Source organism: Drosophila takahashii, chromosome X (assembly GCF_030179915.1).
Source record: "Drosophila takahashii strain IR98-3 E-12201 chromosome X, DtakHiC1v2, whole genome shotgun sequence".
NCBI lineage: Eukaryota > Metazoa > Arthropoda > Insecta > Diptera > Drosophilidae > Drosophila > Drosophila takahashii.
This window is the reverse complement of record NC_091683.1, coordinates 19,711,369-19,728,480: the sequence shown is the minus strand read 5'-3', so window position 1 is coordinate 19,728,480 and position 17,112 is coordinate 19,711,369. Positions and strand designations below refer to the sequence as shown.

General features: G+C 42.1%; 1 protein-coding gene across 1 annotated transcript; it reads left to right on the top strand.

Moving 5' to 3' along the window:
• The first annotated feature begins 13,726 nt into the window (after positions 1-13,726).
• LOC108057279 (uncharacterized) lies at positions 13,727-14,813 on the top strand. Its single transcript, XM_017141476.3, has one exon. The coding sequence runs from the start codon at positions 13,881-13,883 to the stop codon at positions 14,505-14,507; it is 627 nt and encodes a 208-aa protein (XP_016996965.2). The 5' UTR covers positions 13,727-13,880; the 3' UTR covers positions 14,508-14,813.
• The last annotated feature ends 2,299 nt before the right edge of the window (positions 14,814-17,112 follow it).

The window sequence follows — 17,112 nt, the reverse complement described above, 5'->3', positions numbered from 1 at the left end:
AAAGAAAGCGGAAAATGAGCAGCGAACGGGGCGAAATTGCCAAACAAAGGCGCCATTTCCACAATCGACGTGGCAGCGAAAAGGGCGCCCCGTGAGGCAGGGGGCAGGGGCAGGGGCAGGGGGCGTGGCTCGGGGTTGTGTGCCCAGGGTCTGCACTTTACATATATTACAGATGCCTACGCCTACACACGGCAAAAGGCGAATGGCGAGTGGCGAAAGGAGAATGGCGAACAGCAGTGGACTTCCAGCCGCAAAGCAGGCAACACTTTTCCTGCACGCGCAAAAATTTCAAAGGACCGAAAAACTAACAGTTGTCCTTTTAAATCAACAGAAACATTGAGAAGATTATGGCGTAATGAGGATAATCCTTGTAAGGTAATCCAAATCATTAATTCCCAATTTATTTTCCTATACACACAAATAAAAACACGTTGGTATCAAATCGACATGCGAATAGTAAATTTCTGGTATTTATTCGCATATCGTTTTTATCGTGCAATATCGATTTCTCTCTTTTAGAGATTCCCTGACTTTGAAAAAGAGAGCAATAAGCATTATGGAAAATAACTAATTCTCTCAACTCGCAATAGTTACATGAGTGGGCGGAAGAAAAACATTCGAAATGGTTTACTTCATCATCGCTTCATATCAAGTTTGTTTATATAAGTAATTAATAAATCACATAAATAAAATTTTACAAATAGTTTCTTTGGAAAAATGTAATTTTAAGAACTCCAATTGAAATGTCATTATCAAATAAGGACAGCCGCTCATATATTTTTGTAGTAGCTTGCCAATATTTTGCAGCTATCAAGCATATAATTAACGTTTTGCCCTTTGAATTGTAATTAAATGACAGCCACTAAACCTTGGAATATAACACTGACTTTGGGCTCCCATTGAGGTGAGAGGTGCGAACTTTAATGAATACCTTGAATGCGGCTTTCTTTCTCTGTACCGGAGATTGCTGGTCGGTGGCGAAAGGCGGTCGAGTGGCTCTCGAACTCTCACAACAATGAAGCACCAAAGGGGGAAGCCTGGGCGAAATCAATTTCAGTATCTTATTCGTACCCGTCCGTTTCGCTCAGTCCAAAAGGACGCTGCGGCTCTCTCGAACAAAGGAAAATATCTTTCATTAACTAATTAGCTTACTTTTTCCATTTAGCGGGAGTGCTGGGGGTAGAGAGGTCCAATCTCTGTTGGTTTTGCTTTTGTTTCCAGCCTGAAAGGATAACGTGTAGCACGGTGCTGGCATTAAAACACAACTACTTTCTTCTTCTCCATCTTCGTTAGCAGCCTCCCTGCTCCCCTTCGCTTTCTCCATCTCCGCCTATGCCTTTGGTTTGCCCGTCGTTGAGTCTTTGTTATTTTACGCTTTAGAATTCTTTTGGGCATGCCAAGCCAAATTTGTTCAGCATCCTCCATCATCGGCCACCACCTACAACCCACCCCCCAATTTTCACCCCGCTTTTCCACGCTTTTCCGTGAAGCGTGGAGCATCGTGGAGCATCGAGCATCGAGCATCTGCGGTCGGAGCCGCTTCGTCATCGTTGTTGCCTCGTTGCCATACACTTTGATTAAAGTGAAAATAAATGAGGGTCCTAGGCAACTGCTGTTGGCCTAGACCCCCCGAAACCCCCTTCCTACGCCCATTTAGTCCCATTTCCATTCCCATTGCGCCGTGTGCGTCTTTTTCAGCCCGGTTTTCTGTTTCTGTTGCTTTTGCTTGCTCCTTTATTTTTTCACTCGCTCTCCACTGCGGGCAACTTCATTAGATGGCTACAAACACAAATTTCAGGCGGCCAAAGCTCTCCGTTTGCTCTCCGTCTGTCTTGGCTACAATTAAATAGACCGTTATAACGCCGAGCACGAGGACGAGAATGAGGACGAGAACGAGCACGAGGACGATGGCTGGGAAATTCATTTAAATACGGGCCGCAATCGGGGGCCCGGCGCAAATTAGTCAAAGCAACTGCTTACCAGCTCTGAAATTGCTGGTCCCGAGATCGGAGTGGCCCAATTTGATGGCCAACTCGGAGCCTTAACATTTAGCACTGGCCATCTCTCAAAGACACTGAGGAAAAAGAGGTGGAAATAGAGGCCAAGTACTCCAGGTAATTAATTAGAAGTAATACATTTTATTTACATTTTGTATGCATTTTTAAGCAAAAAAAATATTATTTAGAAGTAATTGTGATATTATTTAGTAAAGTAGTTAAATAGTAAACATAAAAGCTTCATTACTTTGACATCCGCACATTAAATAAGTGTTTTTAAAGCTTAGCCTTCCTAGCTTCTCTCCCTAAAAAGCTTGAAATTCCTACCAATTTTTTGTAGCTGGAATACCTTTTAGACCATATGTACCCTCTTTACCCGACGAATGGCGGTTATAAAAACTAAAACAAATAAATAAATGTTGTACCTGTCTGGGGAATTGAACACGGACCCTTGTCCAAACGCTTGATGTTCGAGGACTCAACCCCAGGAATATGAGGCAAAGTGCCCGCCTAAAATGAGTTTTTTTGCTTAGTGCAGGCTACGGATACTACGGGATACTTTTAAGGACTCAAGGCAGGAACTTCAGGACTTTAGCTTACACATGGCCGAATACAATGGCCGATAAATTGGCGATCCGCCTTGCTTATTAACCATCCGCCATGGAGGCTCAGAGTTTGGGAATTCGGGTAACTGGGTAACCGGGAGCTCCCTTCAAAGGAGGTGTCCTTCGCGTTTAATTCAATAATGCAGCGCCAACTCGTTTGTCATTTGATGTGTGCCACGCCCACAGCACATAGCCCACCGCCCATTAAGATCCTGAAACAGAAACAGAGAGAGAGAGAGGGGGAGGGAGATGGAGAAAGAGAAAAGCAGGACAGAACAGGACAGGACACGATGGCATGTGTGTGTGGGCCTCCATTTTCAGGCTTTCAATTTCTTATTTCCTCGTCTGTTGTCAGATTTTCATGCGGTGTCATGTTCGTGTCTCCTCCGTCGTCCCGAATCAATAATTTCATTTCCTTTCCGTGAGAGGAGCCGACTGGATGACTGGCCACGCCTCCTTTTGGACCTGGGAAGCTGGAAAATATCAACCAGGAGTGTCTCCTGCAGATTGCTTTAATGCCAAGTCACTTACAGCTCCCCGTTCCCCCCTCACCAACCGATGGCAAGTTCATAAATTTGTTGCCGCCCGTTTTAAACAATAACTTCATTTGCAGGCAACTTTTTAATATGGCCATGTAAATATATGCACAGCGCTCCTATCGCACCGACCAGGACTCTGAATCTCCCCCCCTGAAGTGGGCGGTGGGCGTGGGGGCGTGGCTGCTTGGCAGGAACTCAATTTAATGCAATTATAGTCGACATAAAATTGATAAAGTGCGCTGCTGCATGTGCCGAGAATAACCAGGCGAAAACGAATCTGCAGACTGGACAGGGTAGAAAATCTCCAATGAACCCCCCTTCACCCCCCATAGGCTCTTCAGCATATTCTGGTATACCCGTAGCCTAACTACGAACAACCGTGTCCATGTGCACTGAGAGAAAAGAACCCAGCAACAATCAAATGTAATCCAAAATTAGATTTTTATGAAATATAAAATTAAAAATTTTAAGAAACTCTACAAATTTAGGATAATTTTATTTCTTAGGATAATTTTTTTTTGCAAATAAAAAATTATAGTCTGTATTTTTCTCAGTATTTTTCGGCACTTGGGCGAATGGCTGTGGAAACTAATTACCAGTTGGTGCATAGAAATGCAAGGAAAAGAGCTGCCACTAGATACTTTTGGTTGGGCACTTTCGTTCTGATTCTGATTTCGCTCATGGCTGCAACTGGACCAGCCAGCACCACCCTGAACCACCCTAAACCATCCCCACCGACCACTCGACTCTTATCGGCAACTGTGCGAGATTTCATAAATTTCACTGGCCATGCCAAATTAAAAAGAAAAATCGGCCACGCCGCTAAAGCTAACAAAAGTTGAATCGTTAAAAAGCAAAAAACCAACGAAAATTTGTGGCAAACTTTTACAAAAAGCATTCAAAATTACAACAATAAAAAAGTGTGACAGGGGAGGCAAGAACAGTGAGCTGCGAAAACACAAGTGGGCTAACAGCAGGTCGTTCGAATCGAAAAATCAAAAATATTATGCATATTCTTTGGAAATTGAATACTTTTACCTTTGCCAAAAACCGTCAGTTTTCAAAAGAAGAGTATTTTCCAAAAATAATGGAAAAAATCACATATTTGTTATTTAATTGTATTATTAACTGATTTAAAAATGTCTATCTATTTTATATAGCTCTTCAAGCTATGAAAAATATTAAAATATTAAGGGACGGCAATTGCAAACCCAACCTGCCCATTTATTCTCCCTAGATTTCATTTCGCCGACGCCATCGCCACCGCCCAGGTTAATAATTCTTTTCACTTTTGCGGTTTGACCCGAACTTGTATTTTATTTATATATGTATATTTTTGACTTGTTTTTTCCAGCGAAAATGTTAATAATTGGCTTGGCTGTTCAAGGCAGAAGGACCTTACAATAAATTGCTCGGGATATTATCGTTTCGGCCATCGCCGCCGCGTCCTTGTCCTCCTCCTCCCCACTGCCCGCCACCCAAAGCCGCCCAAAACCACCCACATCCTCCCTTCGCTCGAACTCGAAATTGATTACAGTTCATTTCATTTTGGCTTTGTTTATTTCCTTGCCCTCTTTTCCATTCCCTAGCCGACTTTACTGCGCTCCTTACACTTCCACCAACAACGAAAACAACAAAAATAACATGAACAACAACAATAGCAGGAGCACTGATATGGCCAGCGGTTTTTTCCATTTCAATATTTATTTGTGAGTTTTTATTATTATTATTGCCGCCGCGGCCCTCGATTCGAACTTACCCAAATATTACTTTCGCGCTTTTTTCGTTTTACTTTTCACAAATTTCTTTCTGCTTTCTGCTGACTTTTATTTCATTCGGATTCGGGGAATTACACGGAGAACCGCTCATGGCGTTTTCACTCCGAAGCACTTTCCATTTACTTTCTTTTCGGGGAAAACTTTTCAAATATCATTTCATCAATTGTCTTGCGTTGCATACAAAATATTTGGTCGATTTAATTTTAAGTTTTTATACCCTTTAATCGTAACTCTAAAGCCCGAAATCGCCATAAACGTTTTAAAAGGTGTCTGGCGTTCATATCTTTAAAGATTTCGGACAATTATAAAGGCAATTATGTTGTGCTTCTTTTAACTATCGAAATGTAGAAGAAATTTATCAGATCTGACCATTCGATAAAAAGGTTTAATGAAATATTGGAATTAAAGCAATCGCTTTGCTGCAAGCATATCTTCATATCTTCACACTTTCTTAGATGAGTAGCATTCTCTTTTGTTTTATGGGACGACTATAATTTTAATTTTTGACAGCTTACACAAAATAAATGTGCCTTTTTTTATTTTAATATTGGATTATATTAGTTTAGATTAAATTAGACATCCTTAATTACACCAAATGTTGATTTCGTCCTTGCTTTAAAATATGGTTATTATAGTTTTTATTGTATTTAGTCTACAATTTATTGCGGTGAAAATAAAGCAATTATATTTAACGAGCATGTGTGTGTCTGATTGTGCTGATGGGGGTTGTTTCAATACATTTCAGCCGAATTTAATGGGAGTTCGTTGTTGTTTCGCCCCTCCAGCTCCGCCTGCCCCGCAGATAAATGCGCATTAAACTGAATAAGCAGCAGCGATAATTGCATAAGTTTGATTAGTTGCTCAAGTCTCGATTTAATAATGCAAAAGCCGATCCACCCTTCCAACCCAATCAAGGCAGCGTAAATATTTAATATGTGATAACATATCGCGAGAGGAAGGAGTGAGAGGAGTGGGTGGGGCCCAAGGAGTGCGAGCACAGCGATACAAGCCAAGTAAATGAAGTTAATAAGCGAAGCGGTAATATAGACTGAATAGATTGGCTGCGACTAAACCCAGATAAGACGAGCACTTTGGACATGTTATAGGCCGGAGGTCCCCGGTCCCCAATGATATATCCACTCTGTCTAATGTCTAATACAGCATAAATAAACAGAAACAGAAACTACAATTACCAACAAAGTGAAGTATTTCAATAACCGTTACTCGTACCTCGTAAATTAAAAGGGTACCAGGAACTACCATCATGTTGTAAAATTCTAAAATATTTTATTCTAACTGTAACGTTTATAAAATGTTTGTAGCTATTAATTACTATGTAAGTTTCAGTGAACCTGAACCTGTTTACATTTTAAAATAAAAATTACCATACGATTTGCATTTTCGAAATGGTTTATTTTTAAGATAAAACAGTCAAGGAAATAAAGCTTTTTCAGAGCAAAATGACACCCAAAATGCGTGTCCATAAAAAAATTTAACTCGCTTTGCCTAACGTATTTCTGGGAATTAACTCTCGAGGTAAGTAAGGTACCGATTCGACCCCGTCGTTGCGGGTTAAGCATCTTGACTCCTGTTCCGATTTCGATTCCGATTCCGTTTCAGATTCTGATCCACTCCGCCCCTCTGGGCCACTTGGAGTGCCGAAAAGTACAGTCGCCATTTGGAAATTTATGCGACTCAGCGGCTCATTTAACACCGAGGACGATTTAATTCCGTCCTTTCCCCCCAACGGCTCAAGTTCCCCAGGATTCCCCACGATTCCCGGCTGATTAGCAGTAGATTGTTGTTGTAATTAATAGATGGCTACGCCCGCAACCACCCAGCGCATTAGAGGGCTGCCAGGGTTGCCAGGCAGCCGGCAGCGGGGTCCTTCCGCAGAAATCTGTCATAAATGGCACACCGACGATGGAAGGACGAAAATGCAAATCACAATGAGCCTTTTTATTTTCCTTGGGCCTTTCGCTCTTCTTTTCCCGTTATTGTTGTTGAGGCCACAAATATGCGCATAATTAATTTGCCGCCTGCTTTTTTCGGGATTTGCTGAGTAGATTAAATGGCATTTTGTCAAAGTGTATTCGGTGTTTTAATTAACCTCCCGAAAGAACCAAAAAAAGGGCACCTTTCTTGACCAATGAATGCCGCCAGCTCTTGAATACCCAAGCCATTTTTTCCACTTACCAATCGGTCGACCACTCCAGTGGTCCGAGGTGTCCAGTCTCTTGAATCCCGAAATCCGGTGTCGATTCGACTCCAAGTACGTAATGCCAAAGTGTTCGGTCTGCAAAGGAGAAACGTAAAGCAAAAGAGGGAGTTGTTAGTGTATGACGAAATCATGATGAAAAATGTAAGCAGATTTGACAGCCATTTGCCACGAAAGGATGTCCCGACAGGAACTTGCGCCCCGAGATCAGGATGTGGATGTGGGACTAAGACCAAGGCCAGGAATGAAGGACGTCTGACAGATGCTGGGCTAAAAAACAGGGCCAAGAGACGACTAAAAGCTGCTCACGTCACTTACAGCTCAAGTTGCTCTAGGAGTTTTATGCTCAGGTCCTTCGGTCGCAACACTTTTTTCTGTGCGCCTCCCCGTTTTCAACAGCCACATTCGAAATTTTCCTGAATTTCCACACACATTTATGCATACAATATTGGTCGAGTTTTTGTCGGCGCTCGCATGCTTATTAAATATTTTATATTCGATTCGTTTGGCCAAGCCTCCGGCAGCCATAAATTAAGCCAGGCAATGAAAACATTTAAATTGCCATGTTATGCAGCCCAAACAGGCCACCACCTTCCTACCTTCCCCACAGCCCGACAAACAGTTCAATTAATTGTGCATGGCCTTAAAGCGAATTGTGAATTTTTATGCCCATTACTAGGTACACGGATGCGTTCGTTGTTTTCGGCCTATTTGTGCCGCAAACAACAGAACAGAATAAACTATAAACTATTGTCTGGCCATTGTCCTTTTGGCTACTAAACAAAGTTGGTGCTTAGCGCCCTTGTTTTGTGGGCCTAAATCGCCAAAAAAAAACAGAGAACACTTTAATCGAGTACCTCGACTATCAAATACCCGAATGTTTAAACATTACTGACAAGGATTTACAATTTTCCAAAAATCCTTCTCCTTCCTTTCGGCCAAATGAGTCATCGGCATCACAAGCAGCTAATAAGTCGGATCTGGTCCAATCAGCTTGGCACTACCAGCTACCAGAGACTCTTTGTTTTGGATCCCGGCTAGTGCCTAATTGAAACGTAATCCCACTGCCATGGACGCGCGGCGAATTCAAAAACTTCCTCTCATAGAAATAAGCCCCTGTCCCTACAGTCGAAAAAAAACCTCCTCAAAGTCGCCATTGAATTTGAAAATGTTCTTACACTAAGAAAACTTAAATTTCATCTATGCTTTTCAAATAGTCTTCAAAACGACTTGACATAAAAATTTTAAACAAAAACACCGGAATTCGGAAAAAATTAATAAGAAAATTTAATTAACAAATATTTCAATTTTTTTTTGCTTAAAAAAAACTAAATTAACTTTTTGGGTTTTAACTAGTTTCCTATAAGAATTTACCCTTTTATGTTCAGTGTACCCTCAGTGTTTCCCTTGGTTACACAAAACACACATACAAATGGTTGCATTTTTGAGTTGGTAATCCGCGCCAAAACAGCGCCAACAACGCGCAGCATGGAGCGGAAAAAATATTAATTGGAAACAAGAGGCTTTCTCCCTTTGGATTGTTCCGGTTTTGTGTAAATGCACTTAAAAATTGTGCTTTAGCTGTGCGTCGGCACTTGGAACATTTTTGCTCTTTTCGGCTGGTAATTATGAACAAAAAATTGTTAATAAAAATAGAAACAACATTTGCTGTATTTTGTATTTTTTTTTAATACTTAACCAAAGTGGTTCGTTGAGGGCTTTGAAGTACCTTTTTTAGCAGATACGAAAATTAGCCTTTAAACCCAAAGAATCTTCTATGTTTAATGGTAAAAATTAAATTAATTGAAAATTATTTTTCTATGTGACTGAACTACACTTTTCCCATTAAGGTTAATGATATGTGCTCATTAAGTCAGATTGTATCAAAAACAGGCCTCTTTTTGTGTGGAATTTGGTGGGGGAAAACTTTCTGGAAGAGGGATTTCGAAAGCAGGCAAACTTTGCCTCTATATCATGTGGCTGTCACTGGAGATATTTTCCAAAACAAGCCTTTCCGTGTTTGGCTAGGGTATCAGAGGCTGGTGCCACGCCCCTAAGCCTCCACCCCGTGGCATTTGCCTTCCTTAACCAACAATTTTGGACCTCGACTGCCGTATTGCTCTGTGTGTTTTGGGAGAAGCAATATGAGAGCAGCCGACGTGCGAATTTCGCGTAAATAAATTTAATATCTGACGCAATCTGCCACGAAAAACAAAAGCCCGAGAGCCAAAGAGCCAAAGAGAAACGAACAAAATAAGTGAGAAAAACCTACAAAATTTCCGCGCCATGGATGTTGTGCTTTTTTTTGTGTTTTTGGTTTTCTCCGTTTTTTTTTTCTGAATTTTCTGCCCGCCATCGGCGAGCGATAAAGAGAAGGGAACGTAAACGTAAACGAATTTGTAACTCGATGATGTCGGCATCGCAGCTCACTTTGTGCGCCGTGTTCCAATTTCATTATGCAAAAATCCGGCGAAAGGCAGCGAACATTCAACACCCAACAAGCGACACATCCCACATCCAACACCCCGACTAGAATGCGCTGCAAAAATGATTAAACAAAACATAGGAAACGGCATCAAAATATACGAGGACAGACCGGATGCTTATACATCGGGGATTTCCATTTCGTAAATAAACATGAGTTCGGGAATGTGCTTAACAATTGATTTTGGGCGGCGGATGATTCGATGCAGAAATATTGCAGTAACTTGGCGAATTTTCGTCTTCCATTGATTGGCTCAAATTGGATGACAATTATATTATATTAAATGTGTATTTTTTCATTTAATGTCCAATCAACTGATTTAAGAACTAATCAAACATGATAAAAATAAAACCACAATTAAGTTTTAGTTAAACTCTGAACTCTAAAGTATGCAAGATTTCAGACCTAAGAGAAAATCAGCTTTATTGAATAAATTCGTTAGCTCAACGGAATTGTCAATAAAAATATGTATCCCCAAAGCCCCATACAGAGACTCTAAGACTCCTCTGGCTTCTCTTGCTCTTTAATCATTCCGAATTTTCCAAAATTCCTCCTGGACATTGTCCGCTGTCCGTTATCTGTTGTCCGTTGTCCGGCATTTGACGCCGTATAACATTTTTATTGCCTTTATATTTTGCTGTCCAGACTTTTGACCCACCCTTCGCCGGCGGCTGTTGTTGTTGTTTTGTGACTTCATTTCATTGAAATGTAGAATTTTTATGACACTTTTGCGTTGCGCTGCTTTGCTGCAAATATGCAAATTTCGAGTCCCCCGTCTGTTTGCCACGCCTATATTCCTATATTCTATATTCCTCCATGGGCCGACTACATGGACAGCCTCCCAAATAAATTTAAATAAAAATACCCGTGTTTAAATTTTTACGCGGCTGCTACACTTGGCAAATTAAGAAGCGATATAATTTACATTTTTAGTTTATAGTTTTACTTTGAATTTAAGAAAGAACTCTTATAAAAAGAAAAGCTATGGACTCACATTCTTACTATATAAAATTAAGGCATTAATAGGTGATGAAAAGGGTATTTTTTCAGGTGTAGGAAACAGGACGTGGACGCGAGGTGGGCGGAAACACGGACAAGAAAGGCGGTAAAAAAGAGGCGTGGCGGGCTGGCAGTGGAAATATTTATGCATTTGGCCGTGAGGCAGTTTAAGAACTCAGCCGATGAGAAGTGGGTGGATGTTTGGATGGGTGGTGATTCTTCGGCTAATGGCTGGCAAAGGAAATTTATTTTTTTATTTTTCGAGGGTTTGAGGCTGAGGTTCGACGCTTCGACTTTTTCGTTTGACTCAAAACTTGAGTTAAGATAAAAGTCATAAAGTTTGTCCCCAGCTCTCAAAGAAACTTCCACGGTTTGATCTCTGAACTCAAATACTAACTATCAAATGCTGCGTTTTTGGTAAAAGAAATAAGAAATAGTTCTTAAATTTTATTATAATATTATAAAATAATTCAACATTTCTATAGATATCTTCGTGTGTGTTTCCTTTTATCATAAAATGATGGATAATTTGCTTGATAATAACGGCTTGCATGAAAGAAATGAAATGCGACACGTGTCCAGATAAATATTTGCTCACCTTGGGGTTACCCTGACCACCTGTCCATCGTTTTAACATTAAGCAATTTCAATTTTCTATTTTCTATCGGGGAAATTCGAATGTGTCCGAGACAAAGAAAGGCCGGCGACAAAGCCGAGAACTTTAATTAAATATCCATTTCCGTTGTGGCATCCGATGTGTGTTTGTTCTTTGCTGTTTGCCTGTGTATTAGTCGGTCTTTGATCTGTCAAATGGCAAAGCACGCAAAAACAAAAGTGGAAAAGCCACAGGAAAACTCATTTACTTGACCAGAAAGGAGTGTGTGTGAGTGTGTGTTGGAGGGGGGAAATGGTAAGAAGGGAGCCGCCGATAACGTATGCATCGCACACTGACAAGATATATGATGGCAAACTTTTGCTTTCCAGCTCTCCTTGCTTTTTGTCGTTTGCCGCTCGCAGGCAAATGGTAAAAGTTTGATATCCCCTATCCCCCATCCCCCCCAATCTATCCACCGAAAGCCAGACTTTTCCCCTGACTTTCCCGACTTTCCTGACTTTCACCATGCGTGGCATTTGAAATGCTAATGGCAGATGAGCTTAGGCTGCTGGAAATCCAGAGCGAAAGTCAGCTACAGATACACAGAGAACTGGAGGCCTCATAATTGAATGTTTGGCCACTGCAGCACAGGGTGGCCAAAGCCCAGGGGGCAAAGGTCAGGGGGGGTGGGGGAGGGGCAGGATGCCAACGAGGGACCAAGGACAAACTGTTGGCTAACTAATTTAAATATCATGAATTTAACATAAATACATATCAAAATGGCAAGTGGCAAGTGCGAGCGGCAGAGACAAAAGGTTCTTTTTCGGGGCGCCCATATCTCATATTTCATATCACAACGATCTGGTGACCCCTTTTGTTGCAACATTTTACTTTCTGCTTGTGCTGCTGTTTGCCTCTTGTTTTTTTCGGTTTTTTGCCTTTTTGTTTTTTAGCTTTTTGTTGAACAACAAGAGCAGCCGAAAATAAATGTGAAATGTTGGTCGAAATCTGCATAAGCAAATAGTGTGCGTTCTTAGGGGATGGCTATGTATATGGTATAGTATGTAGATGGGAATGGGGATGGGGAGTCCCCAAGTCCAAGTCCATTGTACGTGACGCTTCGATGGGAGCAGCTACCCAGCAACCCAGGGAACCAGAAAACAAAACTTTCAATGGACTGGCAAGTCAATCTCCCAAAAAGCTAAATGGATGGGGATGCTATGTGCTTTTTAATCAAAGCCAACTCCCAGTGCTTCGGCTTGTCGCAAAATATTCTTTTTCCCTTACCCAGCACAGAAATGGAATAGAAATCAAACCGATCGGCAATTCCAGAAAAGTACAGCAAAAACAAGGAGCGACATTAAAGGCAAATAAATAATTTTGTCTTCGGCTTGGCCTCTTGGTCTTCCGTCGGTTTTTTTTCCTTTGGTTTTCGGGTTTTGTAATAAATTTAAAGTTGTCTCTGGCGCTGAGTTATCCCTACTCCCGAAGCCACCCCCACCCCTATGCCCACTTCCGATTAACCCACCCGCTGTCAGTCTGTTTTTTTAATTTTATTTTCGTCGTGCTCTACTTTTAGTCCCAGCTAAGCCGGAAGGGATCAAACGGTTTTCTCTGCCCGGCAACACAAAAAACGCACAAAAAATGAGGCAGAAAGGAAAGAAATAACATTTCGACAGCTGCTGGTTTGGGTTTAAGGGGATGGCGGGGATGGAGACGGGGGTTTCGCCTTTGGGTCAATGAGCATCAGAGGTTGACTGCATAATTTATGAACATAAATGGGCGTGACAAGGGATTAGGGGGGCGTAGCCCATGGGGGGAGGGGTATTGGGGGTCAACTAATGACCTGGCGCACTGCTAAATGCATGGAAATTGTCTGCGCCAGAGCGAATTACAATTAATTGGAAATATGGCTAAGCCAGGAATTAGCTCGGGCTGCTAAAGAAGAGATGGGTGCTAAGTCTTCGTGAAGGCAATTGAAAAGCGGAAAGAGTAATTATGGTAGCACTGGCATAAAGATTAAGATTTGCCTTGCAACTTGGCACTGGAAGGTAGTAATTTATTATAATAATAGTATAATTTCTAAATAATAATTTATAACCTAAAAACCACATCTAAATATAGTAGCTGAGTAAAATATTTAATGTACGTATCTAAATACAACCCATAACAATAATCTCTTTAATTAAAACCTCTTATAGTTTCGTACAGCCAAAAAAGACTTGATATGAAACGATGATCAATTTGATATTAAGTGGTTTTAATTTTGACTTGATATCCCAATTCGATATGCTCGAAATGTAAACACACATGTAACTCTCGCTCCATTTCGAATTGAGATAATTTAATATTATTTAATATCAATTCTACCAGTATTTCATAAAATACCAGAAATTTACCATGCGCATAGCGATTTGATCCAGGTGTGTTTGTTTTTTTTTGGGTGTATAGATCACATAGACAGGGTTGCAGCGCTTTAAACTTCAAGCTAGGGAAAAGCAGCTGTAGATCAAAACGATTCGTTGTAGCTGACACACACACACCCCTTTCGGCCTTTTACAAAACCAGTCAAAAACTAAAATATATTAAAAAGTGCAAAATTCGTAGAGAGCAAAATAAGAACCTTTTCAATTAGATTTCCCACCAATTACACACCTCGCCACAATGACCTCCAGTTTGGTGCTCCTGATCGCCAGTATTGTGCACTTCGGAATGCGCGGCAGCTGTCTGCTGGACATCGAGCGCTTCCAGGTGATTCCGGGCACCGTGTACGCCGGTCACATTGCCTACTGCGCCATCCTGCACTTCCTGCACGACACGGAGGTCCTGCCGCTGCGCTATCGCCGCCGGATGGGCTGGCTGGCCGCCTTCCTCGTCGAACTGGTCCTGGGCGTGGCCATCATGGAGGTCCTGGCCCTGTGGCTTTGGTGCAGTGTGGAGCACATCCTCCACCTGGCCACTCAATTCGTCCTTCGTCGCTACCTCGGCGTCTCCCCGGATCTCTACCAGCGCTGGGAATGGGCCATCATGGGCGGCCTGATGACCTCGTTGGCGGCTCTGCTCTGGCTAAATGCCTACGAGGCCACGGAGCCCGAGCCTGAGTTGCTATCCAGTGAGAAGAAAGTCAAGTCGAGGGTTGGGAGTCATCAGCCGATCAAGCGGGAGGAGAAGAAGCAGGAGCAGCAGGAGGTGAAAGATCAAGAGGAAGTGCAGCCTTCGGAGGAGCAACCAGAAGAACCAGAAGAGATTTCTGGAAGTTTTGAAGTTCTGGCCACAACCACCGATTGCTAGCCAGTGCTAACCTATCTCCTATCCACTATCCTCTAGCCTAACCCTTTGAAGTCCGCCGGACAAAAGGACTCCCTCGGCAAAAGCGGCCTCAATTAGTTGAACGATCCTGCCGGGAAGGGAACAAAACCAGGAGAAGGAGCAGTAGCACCCGGAACAGGGGAAAGCAAATGTATTTATTCCAGCCAGATGGACTCGAAAAGCTCTAAAGACCGTGGCAAAAAGGATGCTGGGAAAGAGGGGGCGTGGCCAGTGCTGAGAATGGGTGCTGAAAATGATGGACTGCAGTAAAATGTCTATGAAAATTGACTTGGTGTTCTGTGCTCTGTTCTCTTCTGGCATTGAGAGGCAGTCGGGCGGAAGGAGCTGCCACAGCGCCTGGATGCGCGTCAATTGACAAATTGTCGGTCCTCCTATTTTGTCCTCACAGCTCCCAGCTTCCCACTTCCCATTCACTTCATTTCACCCCGAGAAAGTCATCAGAACTTTTGTCTAATTTCATTTCGTTTCACTTGAAGGCCAATTTTTTGGTTTGGTTTTTATTATTCATACAATTTCTAGCAGCGCGATTTTGGCATTGCGTATACGCAGTGTGGATCAGGGAATTATGAATTTTTAGCTGTGTGTTTGTGTGCTTGTGTGTTTGTGGGGGATGTATGTGTATGCCTAAGCAAACAATGGACGAGCAGAGCTTTTGTTTATTTTCTTCCTTCACTGTTGCTTATGTTGCTTATGGCCATAACACCCACACACAGATACATGGGCACTCATACACTCACAACAGTGGCGAATTTTCGGTGCGTGCCTGCCCGCTTTTCCCTTGACGGCCACCCACTTGCCACTTCCCCATTCCCTGTGATCCTGTGTTGTGTATTTATGGAAACATTGCTCCGAAAATATTTTAAGGACGACCAACTCGGATGAAAGAAATACGGGGGAGGCTAATGGTGCAGGTGCGGATGCGAGTGCGGATGCGGGAAAACCTTTGCCAGACGCTGGAATTGATGATAATACCACCACCGCTGCTCCTGCCGAATACTGAATACACAAATTCATTGGTTCAACCATGATTCAGACTTGAGATTCAGAGGGGAACAACTGCTGACTCTGCTGGCCGATTATTGAGTGTCCAAAGATGGGAATAACGAAATAACGATTGCCAGGGGTCAGATTGCAGATACTTCAAAACAAAACCCTCACAGGATGGAGCCACTTAAGATTTAGTCAGTGCCCCCGAAAAAATTACGATAAAACACGTAATGAAAACGAAATAGTAATTAAAGATGAATTCTTATTTGGAGACAGGGTCTCTGTGGAAAAATCTCTATAATAAAACATTAATATTTATTTATAGATATTTATTTTCTAATATTTTTTTCTAAAATGTTGACTAACTTTCAAACAAATGCCAATTAGCAATGCCAGTAAAAAATCAGGGTCTCCGTTGAAAAACGCTACAGATATTTTTTTTTCTAATCTAACAAAATTATTTAAAAACTATGTTGTTTTAATTTTGTGTATTGTTTACCTTCCAAACAAATGCCAATTAGGAATGCCAAAAACTTTAGACTCACTAATTTTTGCCAGTGAAAACGTAAAACTGAAAACCTCACGGTCTCTATGGAAACTGTGGGTGAAAATTATCATGGGAAATAATACCACGGAACGCACTTTGCTGATCATTTGTTATCCGAGGCGCTTTTACTGAAAACTTTCGCTTTCGCTTTTTGGTGCGACTGTCTGAATGTCTGACTGTTTTTCTGTCTGTCTGTTTGGAGGACAAGAGTGTCCTTCAGCCCACTCGCCGGGTAACCAGCTGATGCTCTGTTGCTCTGATGCTGATTCTGAAGCCGAGGACAATGACGGAGCGGAGGCTAATTAGCATCGTCAACATGGGCCACCTTAAGGTCCTTTTTCCTTTTTTCCCTTTTTCCCACTCGGTGCCCCAGCTGGCTGTTTTGCAACATGATGCACGCGTCCCACGCTGCGCAGGACAAAAATGAGTTGGCCTAATGATGATACCCGGCCAACATCCCCCCCACCCCCTCGTTCCAACCCCCTCGACATGCAAAACGCCAACAATAAAAATGTCACTTTTGCGTGTTGGGAGAGCCAGAAGGAAATCATTTTCACCAAATCGCAAAATGTACACAGGAAACGAGGGGGTGCTCTTATCATAAATCACGAAACCACCGGCCACGCCCCCTTTAGAGGGGGGCTAATTAATTAATTAACAGCGTCTCATCATCATCGCCGTATTCTTAACTTCGTTGCGTGACAATTTCCCTGTTTTTTAGTTTTGCCTGAATTATTTGGCCGAAAGCGAGTTGTCAGCTAAAAAAAAAGAGAGAGGAAAAACATGGCCAACAATTAGCGAATGCCACTTGCACTTAGTTCGTTATCGGCACGCACGCTCCAGTCCCCGAAAATTCCATAAATTCCACCTCGAAATTAATGCGATGGATGCACGATAGTTGTACTAAGTATTAAGTACCAGAAATATCCTCCTAAAGTGTAGGATATATATACATATACCTATTTATATCGTGCCTGGCGGCGACAAAGAATCGGCTGCTCTTCCGACCCGACGAACATAATCCCATTAAGG

Excerpts from the sequence above, each read along its gene's own strand:
- LOC108057279 (XM_017141476.3), top strand. The coding sequence starts at position 13,881 with ATGACCTCCAGTTTGGTGCTCCTGATCGCCAGTATTGTGCACTTCGGA.